Here is a 15,067-nt window from a genome sequence, read left to right on the forward strand (position 1 = left end):
CAAATGAGCCACAGAGACGTTAGAAAGAACTTTTTCAGTGTCAGAGTAGTTAGCAAATGGAATGCATTAGGAAGTGATGTGGTGGAGGCTGACTCCATTCACAGTTTCAAATGTAGATATGATAGAGCCCAATAGGCTCAGGAATCTGTACACCAGTTGATTGACGGTTGAGAGGCGGGACCAAAGAGCCAGAGCTCAACCCCCGCAAGCACAATTAGGTGAGTACAATTAGGTGAGTACACACACACACACACACACACACACACACACACACACACACACACACACACACACACACACACACACACCAGGCAGCAGCTCGTGACAGCTGACTAACTCGCAGGTACCTATTTACTGCTAGGTAACAGGGGCATTCAGGGTGAAAGAAGCTTTGCCCATTTGTTTCTGCCTCGTGCGGGACACTTTTCAAACACTTTTCAAGTTTAGTCTTATACTTGACTAGATGTGTGTGTGTGTGTGTGTGTGTGTGTGTGTGTGTGTGTGTGTGTGTGTGTGTGTGTGTGTGCACGTATAGAAGTCTACAGTGTACGTATACTGAGTGTATGCGAGTAAGCTTGTGTACACGTGAGGGGGGGGGGGTGGGGGGTGCAGTAGCGGAAGTCGCTTTGATAAGTCCCCACACAACCACCACTGTCCCAGTCCCCCCCCCCATCCCTCCCCCCCCCCAACACCCCCGCCCCCTCTCTGTTACCCAATTCATCCACCCCCTTCCGTCCTGGATCATGGGTAACTGTCACTGACGAGTAACATATCCATTAATCCTGCGTTAGTGCCCCCTGGCGAGTAAGATATCTATTAATCCTACATTAGTGCCCCCTGGCGAGTAAGATATCCATAAATCCTACATTAGTGCCCCCTGACGAGTAAGATATCCATTAATCCTGCATTAGTGCCCCCTGACGAGTAAGATATCCATTAATCCTACATTAGTGCCCCCTGACGAGTAAGATATCCATTAATCCTGCGTTAGTGCCCCTGGCGAGTAAGATATCTATAAATCCTACATTAGTGCCCCCTGACGAGTAAGATATCCATTAATCCTACGTTAGTGCCCCCTGACGAGTAAGATATCCATTAATCCTGTGTTAGTGCCACTTCTAATGCCAGAAAGGATATCAGTTACCCATGTACTTAAGCCCTCAAGAAACCTTCACAGCTATACCATACTACGGTGCCCCCAAACTGGGCTGTTTACTACTCCCAGCTGGACTCGGACTAGTAAACAGCCCGGTTGAAAAGCCTAGTTGAAAAGCTTGTCAAGGATACGATAATGTTGCAAGACAAGAGTGCAACTTGTATTAGTTGCACTCTTTATTTATTTATTTTAGTATTTATTTATTTATTTATTTATTTTAGTATTTATTTATCAGCTCTTTATTTTTAAGAGGCTTAGCTCAATATCCTATATTTCTCAGCCGTAGCTCAAAATCCTACATGTGTAACACTGTAAAAGTGTTTGGTTTAGTTTAATACATATATATAGTACATGAGTCACAGACAGGGATTTGAGAAAGGCGCCAGGTTGTCGGCCGGAGATCTCACACCTCAAACCGTTAATGACCCCAAGTGACCTGAGGTCAGATCATGCGAATTTCACCTTGCTTCTACTAATCTCTTAATTGGAGCCTGGTAGCCTTCAAACATGCCGACGTTTAAGGAGTGGCTTGGTAGAGTGCCTCAGGCTATCTACTTGTGGGCGGAGTTAGTTACTAGGCTCCCCAATATATACTCGGAGAACTATCGATTCGAGAGCATTAAGCATTAACAAGACAGAAGACCAGGCAGCAGAGCAGCCGAGACAGGCTGTCGGTCGGACGGGGGTGAAGCTGCCTGACAGCTGCAGACCCCCCCCCCCCCCCCTCTCTATCCAGCTATAGGCACACACTTGGTGAGTTGAGCAGTAAGGTGACTTGTCGTGTTTTACAAGTGTTGTGTGAGGATCAGGGGCAGTCAGTTGTAGTGTTCTCAGATTCTTGGAGGATGACTCACTTTGAATATTAATCTTTAACATTTTAATTGGATTGCTTAAGTTAGGATACTTATGAAAAATATAATTGTTGAATTTATTATTTAAATGGACTTTATTTTGTTCCCTGAGATTTTGAGTTGAGGTGAGAAAGCCTCTGTGGTTACTGGTTTCATGGTTTAGAATGAGTACATGATAAAGATGGGACCATACTAATAATGATCTCTTGATAACATCTTTGGTGAATATTGTGATACAGACAAGTTCCATTCCTTGTCTTGTATGTAATGATCATGAAAGGATGGTGGCAGCATTTCGTCTTCTACTATCTACTTCTACTATCTACTCTTCTACTTCTACCTATCTACACCTCTCCCTCCACCCCTCTCTGAACTCTCACTTTCAACTAATGACCCTCCTCGCTCCTCCTACCTCTCACCCCAAACCCTCACTAATTACTTCACTATTCATTTCTTTCCTTTCGTTTTCTCTTATACGTTTGTGGCAATGATTCTGTATTCTAGAGTTCTCTCTAGAGTTTCGGGTAACTGATCAAGTGACGGCGCCTTGTAGTCTTAGCACCTAGGTAGTCAAATACCTAGGTTACAAGGTGTTGAACCAGAGAGGTTGCCTTAGGAACTCTGGAGGTGCTCTAGAATAGTTAGCTAACTGGGGACGGGATAACGGACTAGAGAGAGCTGTTTCCCCCGGCCTCGTTAGTTAACTGGGGGGTGGAATAATGGACAAGATAGAGCTATTTCCCCCACCCCCCGTTACACATGTTTCATCCCTAGCTCAGTATCCTTCATGTTTCATCCCTAGCTCAAAATCCTACATTAAACTACATGTTTAAATCTTCACTCTCTTTCGAATGATGTTGTGAATGGCCTGTCACGTTTCGACATCTTTGTTTCACTGCATAACTCGCTACATTTGGTTGGTATTGTCTCGTGTGTGTGTGTGTCACTTACGCATGTGGTCACTACTGTGGACTCGAACACTCGTCTCTTGCGGCACTCTGCAGCATTGTGGGGAAGGTTATATATATTGTGGTTATATGTATATAGTGTTTTTATCCCATGTGTAATACTCTCTTTTCTCTCTCTCTCTCTCTCTCTCTCTCTCTCTCTCTCTCTCTCTCTCTCTCTCTCTCTCTCTCTCTCTCTCTCTCTCTCTCTCTCTCTCTCTCTCTCTCTCTCTGAAAAAGAGAGATTGAGAGAGAGAGAGAGGGGGGGAGGGAGGGAGAGTGAGAGAGGGAGGGAGGGAGAATGAGAGTAAGAGAGAGGGAGGGAGAGAGAGAGAGAGAGAGAGGGAGGGGGGGGGGCAGTGCTTGCTTCATGCTTGATAAATAATTAAGAATGTCGTATGTTACTTCCGCCTTCCCCGGAGTTGGAGAGAACACCTCACCCTACATGGTGGTCACCCTACATGTTGGTCACCCTACATGGTGGTCACCCACCATGGTGGTCACCCTACACGGTGGTCACCCACCATGGTGGTCACCCTACACGGTGGTCACCCTACATGGTGGTCACCCTACATGGTGGTCACCCTACACGGTGGTCACCCTACACGGTGGTCACCCTACATGGTGGTCACCCTACACGGTGGTCACCCTACACGGTGGTCACCCTACATGGTGGTCACCCTACACGGTGGTCACCCTACATGGTGGTCACCCTACACGGTGGTCACCCTACATGATGGTCACCCTACACGGTGGTCACCCTACACGGTGGTCACCCTACACGGTGGTCACCCTACATGATGGTCACCCTACACGGTGGTCACCCTACACGGTGGTCACCCTACACGGTGGTCACCCTACACGGTGGTCACCCTACATGATGGTCACCCTACATGGTGGTCACCCTACACGGTGGTCACCCTACATGGTGGTCACCCTACACGGTGGTCACCCTACATGGTGGTCACCCTACACGGTGGTCACCCTACACGGTGGTCACTCTACACGGTGGTCACCCTACATGATGGTCACCCTACACGGTGGTCACCCTACATGGTGGTCACCCTACACGGTGGTCACCCTACATGGTGGTCACCCTACACGGTGGTCACCCTACATGGTGGTCACCCTACACGGTGGTCACCCTACACGGTGGTCACCCTACACGGTGGTCACCCTACATGGTGGTCACCCTACACGGTGGTCACCCTACACGGTGGTCACTCTACACGGTGGTCACCCTACATGATGGTCACCCTTCACGGTGGTCACCCTACATGGTGGTCACCCTACACGGTGGTCACCCTACATGGTGGTCACCCTACACGGTGGTCACCCTACATGGTGGTCACCCTACACGGTGGTCACCCTACACGGTGGTCACCCTACACGGTGGTCACCCTACATGGTGGTCACCCTACACGGTGGTCACCCTACATGGTGGTCACCCTACTCGGTGGTCACCCTACACGGTGGTCACTCTACACGGTGGTCACCCTACATGATGGTCACCCTACACGGTGGTCACTCTACATGGTGGTCACCCTACACGGTGGTCACCCTACATGGTGGTCACCCTACACGGTGGTCACCCTACACGGTGGTCACTCTACATGGTGGTCACCCACCATGGTGGTCACCCTACATGTTGGTCACCCTACATGTTGGTCACCCTACATGTTGGTCACCCAACATGGTGGTCACCCTACATGTTGGTCACCCACCATGGTGGTCACCCTACACGGTGGTCACTCTACATGGTGGTCACCCACCATGGTGGTCACCCTACACGGTGGTCACCCTACATGGTGGTCACCCTACACGGTGGTCACCCTACACGGTGGTCACTCTACACGGTGGTCACCCTACATGATGGTCACCCTACACGGTGGTCACCCTACATGGTGGTCACCCTACACGGTGGTCACCCTACATGGTGGTCACCCTACACGGTGGTCACCCTACATGGTGGTCACCCTACACGGTGGTCACCCTACACGGTGGTCACCCTACACGGTGGTCACCCTACATGGTGGTCACCCTACACGGTGGTCACCCTACATGGTGGTCACCCTACTCGGTGGTCACCCTACACGGTGGTCACTCTACACGGTGGTCACCCTACATGATGGTCACCCTACACGGTGGTCACTCTACATGGTGGTCACCCTACACGGTGGTCACCCTACATGGTGGTCACCCTACACGGTGGTCACCCTACACGGTGGTCACTCTACATGGTGGTCACCCACCATGGTGGTCACCCTACATGTTGGTCACCCTACATGTTGGTCACCCTACATGTTGGTCACCCAACATGGTGGTCACCCTACATGTTGGTCACCCACCATGGTGGTCACCCTACACGGTGGTCACTCTACATGGTGGTCACCCTACATGGTGGTCACCCACCATGGTGGTCACCCTACACGGTGGTCACCCTACATGGTGGTCACCCTACACGGTGGTCACCCTACACGGTGGTCACCCTACATGGTGGTCACCCTACACGGTGGTCACCCTACATGGTGGTCACCCTACATGGTGGTCACCCTACACGGTGGTCACCCTACATGGTGGTCACCCTACACGGTGGTCACCCTACATGATGGTCACCCTACATGGTGGTCACCCTACACGGTGGTCACCCTACACGGTGGTCACCCTACATGGTGGTCACCCTACACGGTGGTCACCCTACATGGTGGTCACCCTACATGGTCGTCACCCTACACGGTGGTCACTCTACATGGTGGTCACCCACCATGGTGGTCACCCTACATGGTGGTCACCCTACACGGTGGTCTCTCTACATGGTGGTCACCCTACATGGTGGTCACCCACCATGGTGGTCACCCTACATGGTCACCCTACATGGTGGTCACCCTACATGGTGGTCACCATACCTTTATCTACCCTGTCAATTCCTCTGAGAATTTTGTAGGTAGTGATCATGTCTTTCCCTTATTCTTCTGTCTTCCAGGTGAGTGCATTTCCCGCGGCCTATCCTCGTAACTCATGCCTCTTAGTTCTGGGACTAGTCTACTGGCATACCTCTGAACTTTTTCCAGCTTCGAATTGTGCTTGACAAGGTACGGTCTCCATGCTGGGGCCGAATACTCCAGGATTGGTCTTACACATGTGGTGTACAAGGTTCTGAAGGATTCCTCACACAGGTTCCTGAAGGCAGTTCTGATGTTAACCAGCCTAGCATGTTGTATAAAATTCGCTACCTGGAACAAAAAGTTCCGAGTAGCACTGGCTATGGTGAGCCCGTAACACAGCCTAGCATACGCCGCAGATGTTACCCATACTATTTTCCTCCGACTTAATCCTCCTCATATTACTTGAATTATCAGTAAAAACTGAGAGGAATGATTCTATACCCTCTGGAAGATCATTTACATATATCAGAAACAGTATAGGTCCAAGGACTGACCCCTGCGGTACTCCACTCGTAACGTCTCGCCAATCTGAGACCTCACCCCTCACACTGACTCGTTGTCTCCTGTTGCTTAGGTACTCCTGTAGCCAGTGCATCTCCAGCTTTCGCACTAGTCTCTGGTGTGGCACTGTGTCAAAGGCTTTTTCAATGTGTTACAAGGTTCCCTCGCTCCACTAGTTGTTTTTTTTTGCACAATCTTCTCCATTAACTTGCATGGTATGCAAGTTAATGTGTGTGTGTGTGTGTGTGTGTGTGTGTGTGTGTGTGTGGCGTGCAGTGACAGGTCAGCGTGAAGGGTGCACGCTAGCCACACTGCTGGGTGTCCCCCCCCCCCCCCCCGCCCACTATCATATATGTCCGCCCAGATCCCCCCCAGACGGAGCCCAACCCCCGGATCCATACTCATACATCACCACACTACATCCATCACTATACACCGTTTTCCTGTGGTTACATCTGTTGTATTTTTCCGTATGTGTCTACTACCACGTAGAGGGGAAACACAAGCGTGCGGAATATTACGTACGAGCGCGTGTCTGCGCATGCGCGTGTGACTCATGAATGGGGGCCCACGAGCAGCGGTGCCAACATTCTGTCATGCCGGGAAGCTGTCATATTTCCCCGACTTTTCTAACAGTTACACAGTTATCGCTGCGCGACAGGAACTGTGTGGTGCTTGTGGGTCATGACATTGTTGTCATAGAGTGGTGTGGAGGCGGGAGGAGGGACGTGTGGGTATCGTCAAACAGCGGAGGGTGCGCTTGGCAACACTGTGGTTCTGGTCGCATACTCCCGCCATTCACAAGACGAGGCGCGGCGCTGCCAAGTTTCCTCCCCCCCCCCCCCCCCCCCCCCCACCACACACACACTTCCTAACCCCTAAATCCCATTGCCTCTCCCTCATCCCCTCGCACAGTCCACCCCTCCCACGAGCCCCACCAACGGACCCCCTCCCACCAAAGCCGCCACGTGAGCCCTGGTGGTATTAGGGGGAGGGAAGGGGAGGGGGCTAATATTGGCAGGGCTTCGTTTTTAATTTAGTTGTGTTGATATGGGACTTGTGTACACCTATTGTTGCTGTACACCGCTGTGTGTGTGTGTGTGTATGTGTGTGTGTGTGTGTGTGTGTGTGTGTGTGTGTGTGTGTGTGTGTGTGTGTGTGTGTGTGTGTGTACTTACCTAATTTACCTAATTGTGCTTGCGGGGGTTGAGCTCTGGCTCTTTGGTCCCGCCTCTCAACCGTCAATCAACTGGTGTACAGATTCCTGAGCCTATTGGGCTCTATCATATCTACATTTGAAACTGTGAATGGAGTCAGCCTCCACCACATCACTTCCTAATGCATTCCATTTGCTAACTACTCTGACACTGAAAAAGTTCTTTCTAACGTCTCTGTGGCTCATTTGGGTACTCAGCTTCCACCTGTGTCCCCTTGTTCGCGTCCCACCAGTGTTGAAAAGTTCGTCCTTGTTTACCCGGTCGATTCCCCTGAGGATTTTGTAGGTTGTGATCATGTCCCCCCTTACTCTTCTGTCTTCCAGTGTCGTGAGGTGCATTTCCCGCAGCCTTTCCTCATAACTCATGCCTCTTAGTTCTGGGACTAGTCTAGTAGCATACCTTTGGACTTTTTCCAGCTTCGTCTTGTGCTTGACAAGGTACGGGCTCCATGCTGGGGCCGCATACTCCAGGATTGGTCTTACATATGTGGTGTACAAGATTCTGAATGATTCCTTACACAGGTTCCTGAACGCCGTTCTGATGTTAGCCAGCCTCGCATATGCCGCAGACGTTATTCTCTTTATGTGGGCTTCAGGAGACAGGTTTGGTGTGATATCAACTCCTAGATCTTTCTCTCTGTCTGTTTCATTAAGTACTTCATCTCCTATTCTGTATCCTGTGCCTGGCCTCCTGTTTCCACTGCCTAGTTTCATTACTTTGCATTTACTCGGGTTGAACTTCAACAGCCATTTGTTGGACCATTCACTCAGTCTATCCAGGTCATCTTGTAGCCTCCTACTATCATCCTCTGTTTCAATCCTCCTCATAATTTTTGCATCGTCGGCAAACATTGAGAGGAACGAATCTATACCCTCTGGGAGATCATTTACATATACCAGAAACAGTATAGGTCCAAGGACTGACCCCTGCGGGACTCCACTTGTGACGTCTCGCCAATCTGAGACCTCACCCCTCACACAGACTCGTTGTCTCCTGTTGCTTAGGTATTCCTCTATCCACCGGAGTACCTTCCCTCTCACTCCAGCCTGCATCTCCAACTTTCGCACTAGCCTCTTGTGTGGCACTGTATCAAAGGCTTTCTGACAATCCAAAAATATGCAGTCTGCCCACCCTTCTCTTTCTTGCCTTATTTTTGTTGCCTGGTCGTAGAATTCAAGTAACCCTGTGAGGCAGGACCTGCCATCCCTGAACCCATGTTGATGCTGTGTTACAAAGTTCCTTCGCTCCAGATGCTCCACTAGTTTTTTTCGCACAATCTTCTCCATCAGCTTGCATGGTATGCAGGTTAGGGACACTGGCCTGTAGTTCAGTGCCTCCTGTCTATCCCCTTTCTTGTATATCGGGACTACGTTAGCTGCTTTCCAAGTATCTGGCAGTTCCCCTGTTGCCAGTGATTTGTTATACACTATGGAGAGTGGTAGGCTCAGTTCTCTTGCTCCTTCCTTTAGAACCCAAGGGGAGATTCCATCTGGGCCTATAGCCTTCGTCACGTCCAACTCTAGTAAACACTTCCTTACTTAGTGTGTGTGTGTGTGTGTGTGTGTGTGTGTGTATGTGTGTACTCACCTAGTTGTACTCACCTAGTTGTGCTTGCGGGGGTTGAGCTCTGGCTCTTTAGTCCCGCCTCTCAACTGTCAATCAAATAATTTACAGGTTCCTGAGCCTACTGGGCTCTATACCCAGGAAGCAGCTCCGTAACAGCTGTCTAACTCCCAGGTACCTATTTACTGCGAGGTAACAGGGGCATCAGGGTGAAAGAAGCTCTGCCCATTTGTTTCCGCCATCGCCGGGGAAACAGGCCATAGCATTACGAGTCCCAAGCGCTGTCCACTCAGCCACTAGCCACCAGGAGTGTGTGGAGACAGAGCCTCGTTCTCTCACAATAACAAGGATAACTCTCTAACAGCAGATGTTCAGTACTTCAAGAGCTCGGGGAGACATGATTACCACATACAAAATTCTCAGGGGTGGACAAGGATGGATTATTTAACACAAGGGGCACACGCACAAGGGGACACAGGTGGAAACTGAGTACCCAAATGAGCCACAGAGACATTAGAAAGAAGTTTTTCAGTGTCAGAGAAGTTAGTAAATGGAAAGCACTAGGAAGTGATGTGGTGGAGGCTGACTCCATACACAGTTTCAGATGTAGATATGATAGAGCCCAGTAGGCTCAGGAATCTGTACACCAGTTGATTGACAGTTGAGAGGCGAGACCAAAGAGCCAAAGCTCAACCCCCGTAAGCACAATTAGGTGAGTACAACTAGGTGAGTACTTGAGAAAAGTCCAGAACTTGCAGCTAGCAGGAGGTGACCTTCTTGGGCTGACAACAGGAAGCTCTTCTTCACCCGCAGAGTAATTAAGGTGAGGGGCGGCGGCCTACCTGGCCACCCCCCCACCCCCACCCCCCCCGCCCCGGGGCCACTCCTCACCTGCTGGGGGAGACACCCACCTTACCTGGTGCACAATGCTAACTAACATAGTCTGTACAAACGCTGGTTGTCCGGTGATTGCTGGTGACACACACACACACACACACACACACACACACACACACACACACAGTGATGAGGTCAAAAGGTGTCTGTTGGAGCTGGATGTGACAAAGGCTGTTGGGCCTGATAGAATCTCACCATGGATACTAAAGGAAAGTGCAGAAGCACTAAGTGTGCCACTCTCTATGGTGTATAACAGGTCACTGGAAACAGGAGACTTACCAGAAAGTTGGAAGACAGCTAACGTGGTCCCAATATACAAAAAGGGTGACAGGCAAGAGGCACTGAATTACAGGCCAGTTTCCTTAACTTGTATACCATGCAAGGTGCTGGAGAAGATCGTGAGGAAAAGGCTCGTAGAGCATCTGGAGGGAAATAACTTTGTAACGCACCACCAACATGGGTTCAGAGATGGTAAATCGTGCCTCACAGGGTTAAAAGAATTCTATGACCAAGCAACAAAAATTAGGCAAGAAAGAGAAGGGTGGGCTCACTGCATTTAATTGGACTGTCAGCAAGCCTTTGACACAGTACCTCATAAAAAGCTGTTAGGAAAGTTGGAGCAACAGGCAGGAGTAAAAGGGAAGGTGCTCCAGTGGATAAGGGAGTACTTAAGCAACAGGAAACAGCGAGTAACTGTGAAGGGAGAGACATCAGAGTGGCGAGATGTCACCAGCGGAGTCCCACAGGGCTCAGTACTTGGACCCATCCTGTTTTTTAATATGTATGTAAACGACCTTCCAGAGGGTATAGACTCGTTCCTCTCAATGTTTGCTGACGATGCAAAAATTATGAGAAGAATCAAGACGGATGATGATAGACAGAGACTACAAGACGACCTGGACAAGCTGGAGGAATGGTCTAGAAAATGGCTACTAAAGTTCAACTCAGGAAACAAAACTGAAATATATAATGAACTTTTCATTTGTTTTTCCCACTAGGAATATATTGTATTTATTGTTAACTTACGATCACCGCTTGGTACAGTTGATGGGAGGGGGGGTTATGGGGTGGATGGGAGGGGGGGTTATGGGCTGGATGGGAGGGGGGTTATGGGGTGGATGGGAGGGGGGGTTATGGGCTGGATGGGAGGGGGGTTATGGGGTGGATGGGAGGGGGGGTTATGGGCTGGATGGGAGGGGGGTTATGGGGTGGATGGGAGGGGGGTTATGGGCTGGATGGGAGGGGGGTTATGGGGTGGATGGGAGGGGGGGTTATGGGCTGGATGGGAGGGGGGTTATGGAGTGGATGGGAGGGGGGGTTATGGGCTGGATGGGAGGGGGGTTATGGGGTGGATGGGAGGGGGGGTTATGGGCTGGATGGGAGGGGGGTTATGGGGTGGATGGGAGGGGGGGTTATGGGCTGGATGGGAGGGGGGTTATGGGGTGGATGGGAGGGGGGGGTTATGGGCTGGATGGGAGGGGGGTTATGGGGTGGATGGGAGGGGGGTTATGGGCTGGATGGGAGGGGGGTTATGGGGTGGATGGGAGGGGATTATGGGGTGGATGGGAGGGGGGTTATGGGGTGGATGGGTGGGGGTTATGGAGTGGATGGGAGGGGGTTATGGGGTGGAAGGGAGGGGGGGTTATGGGGGTGGAAGGGAGGGGGGGTTATGGAGTGGATGGGAGGGGGTTATGGGGTGGATGGGAGGGGGGTTATGGGGTGGATGGGAGGGGGGTTATGGGGTGGATGGGAGGGGGGTTATGGAGTGGATGGGAGGGGGTTATGGGGTAGAAAAGAGTGCATGGAAAAGGACGGGGGAGGGAGGGTTACTGAGTGATAAGGGTAGCTAGGGTGCAGGGAGGCTAACGGAAGGGGGGCTAACGGAAGGGTGGAAAGGGAGGGGAGATTAATGAATCGCATTTCCGTTATAACTGTGAAAAAGCCGCATACTTGAGAAAGATTCTCATCGCTTCCACCTTTTAGTAGAGTGGACACCCCCTCCCTCCCTCTCTCTCCCCCCTACCCTCTCTCTCTCTCTCTCTCTCTCTCTCTCTCTCTCTCTCTCTCTCTCTCTCTCTCTCTCTCTCTCTCTCTCTCTCTCTCTCTCTCTCTCTCTCTCTCTCTCTCTCGTACAGCCGCCCACAGTGAGTGAGGCAGCTTTCCGGTTCCACTTAGAGAGATAACAGCTATCATTCTATCTCCCAGGATAGAGAGGTGCAGCTTAAGGAGTCAGTCAGACAGTCAGACAGACAGACAGACAGACAGACAGACAGACAGACAGACAGACAGACAGACAGACAGACAGACAGGGAAAGAAGCAACTTCCAATTCCGCCAACTTACTGACCGCCAATTTCGTCAGTGTTGCCAGATGACCGCGACGTGACGAGCCCATTCGGGCTATTTATCAGTAATTAAGAAATAGTTTTATAATTGGGGGTGGTGAGGAATAGAGAGGGGGGGAGGGGGGGAGAGAAACGGAAGGGAAGGAGGGAACAGGAGGTTAGGGAAACAGGAGGTTAGGGAAACAGGAGGTTAGGGAAACAGGAGGTTAGGGAAACAGGAGGTTAGGGAAACAGGAGGTTAGGGAAACAGGAGGTTAGGGAAACAGGAGGTTAGGGAAACAGGAGGTTAGGGAAACAGGAGGTTAGGGAAACAGGAGGTTAGGGAAACAGGAAACGGGAAAGGAAGCAATAGGAAAGTAGGAGCAGAAGATGAGGAGAAAAGTTAGATGGTTTTATGATGGAACAACAGTACATCCCCACGTGTTTGTGTCCAGTACTCCAGTACCAGTACTCCAGGTGGGTCTCCAGTACCCTCCAGTCTCCTCCAGTACCAGTACTCCAGGTGGGTCTCCAGTACCCTCCAGTCTCCTCCACTACCAGTACTCCAGGTGGGTCTCCAGTACCCTCCAGTCTCCTCCAGTACCAGTACTCCAGGTGGGTCTCCAGTACCCTCCAGTCTCCTCCAGTACCAGTACTCCAGGTGGGTCTCCAGTACCCTCCAGTCTCCTCCAGTACCAGTACTCCAGGTGGGTCTCCAGTACCCTCCAGTCTCCTCCAGTACCAGTACTCCAGGTGGGTCTCCAGTACCCTCCAGTCTCCTCCAGTACCAGTACTCCAGGTGGGTCTCCAGTACCCTCCAGTCTCCTCCAGTACCAGTGCCAGCTGGGTCTCCAGTACCCTCCAGTCTCCTCCAGTACCAGTGCCAGCTGGGTCTCCAGTACCCTCCAGTCTCCTCCAGTACCAGTGCCAGCTGGGTCTCCAGTACCCTCCAGTCTCCTCCAGTACCAGTACTCCAGGTGGGTCTCCAGTACCCTCCAGTCTCCTCCAGTACCAGTGCCAGCTGGGTCTCCAGTACCCTCCAGTCTCCTCCAGTACCAGTGCCAGCTGGGTCTCCAGTACCCTCCAGTCTCCTCCAGTACTCCAGTGCCAGCTGGGTCTCCAGTACCCTCCAGTCTCCTCCAGTACCAGTGCCAGCTGGGTCTCCAGTACCCTCCAGTCTCCTCCAGTACCAGTGCCAGCTGGGTCTCCAGTACCCTCCAGTCTCCTCCAGTACCAGTGCCAGCTGGGTCTCCAGTACCCTCCAGTCTCCTCCAGTACCAGTGCCAGCTGGGTCTCCAGTACCCTCCAGTCTCCTCCAGTACCAGTACTCCAGGTGGGTCTCCAGTACCCTCCAGTCTCCTCCAGTACCAGTGCCAGCTGGGTCTCCAGTACCCTCCAGTCTCCTCCAGTACCAGTGCCAGCTGGGTCTCCAGTACCCTCCAGTCTCCTCCAGTACTCCAGTGCCAGCTGGGTCTCCAGTACCCTCCAGTACCAGTACTACAGGTGGGTCTCCAGTACCCTCCAGTGCCAGTACTCCAGCTTGGTCTCCAGTACCCTCCAGTACCAGTATTCCAGCTGGGTCTCCAGTACCCTCCAGTACCAGTACTCCAGCTGGGTCTCCAGTACCCTCCAGTGCCAGTACTCCAGCTGGGTCTCCAGTACCCTCCAGTGCCAGTACTCCAGCTGGGTCTCCAGTACCCTCCAGTGCCAGTACTCCAGCTGGGTCTCCAGTACCCTCTAGTACCAGTACTCCAGCTGGGTCTCCAGTATCGACCTCCCCAAACAATAAGTACGTCCATAAGGAATTAATTTTATTTCTTCTATGGCATAGTGAGGATACTAGATAGTTGGTGTAAATAATTGGTATATTTAGTTGAAATTTCAGCATGCAGACGACGCCATTGCACCTTTACCTCTCCGTTCACTATTATAGCTAAGCAGCTGAACCCTTTTCAATTATTTTCTGTCATTGAGTGAAATCAATAATCGATTATCAGTCAAAGATATTTAGTTTATATGATTTGAGATATCTAACGTAAATTGATAGCCTCATTAAAGTCAAATGAGAATGATTTCTTGTTTAATCAACATACAATCTTCTTACCATTAATCAATTTATCTAATGTTTATTAACATATAATTTAGTAGGAATTACTAATTTTATTCGAGGAAGAACCAGCCTCGATGAAGCGTACTGGGAGTAGATTACTTCTGGTATTAACCCCCAATTTTGTGAAGGACGGAAAGTTTATTTTCGAACATTAATATATTATACAGTCCACTGACGTTTAAAGAATAATCTTTAATAGTTTCCTTATCCATAGGCACTGTTGTTCCAGTCCTTATCATTTAACTTTATCTGTTTCCCTTTTCAGTCAAAATAGGGTGGTCCTTCGATTAATTTAAATTAATCTATTAATTAAATATCAATCAATTAATAGAGAGTAAGCTTTCTTTCCAACAGCTTGAACCACTGATGGTTCTGCCTCTGAGCGGTTCAGAGACTCAGAGTATGGGGACGTATTCATGGGTACTCATCAACCCGTGCAACTATATAGTTCCACAGATCTCTCACCCCGCCCATGGGAGGGGGGACTGGAGGAAATGTATTTATATGCTGGTTAGCACTGTAAATGTCCGGCCACCTCTGTGGTAGAAGAAAAAAAC

At 50.5% G+C, this 15,067-nt stretch overlaps 1 protein-coding gene across 1 annotated transcript; it reads left to right on the plus strand.

Annotated features, from left to right (window-relative positions):
• The first annotated feature begins 12,790 nt into the window (after positions 1–12,790).
• Positions 12,791–14,209, plus strand: LOC138366118 (uncharacterized). The gene has a single exon (XM_069326857.1). The coding sequence runs from the start codon at positions 12,791–12,793 to the stop codon at positions 14,207–14,209; it is 1,419 nt and encodes a 472-aa protein (XP_069182958.1).
• Positions 14,210–15,067: the final 858 nt, after the last annotated feature.

Source organism: Procambarus clarkii, chromosome 18 (assembly GCF_040958095.1).
Source record: "Procambarus clarkii isolate CNS0578487 chromosome 18, FALCON_Pclarkii_2.0, whole genome shotgun sequence".
NCBI lineage: Eukaryota > Metazoa > Arthropoda > Malacostraca > Decapoda > Cambaridae > Procambarus > Procambarus clarkii.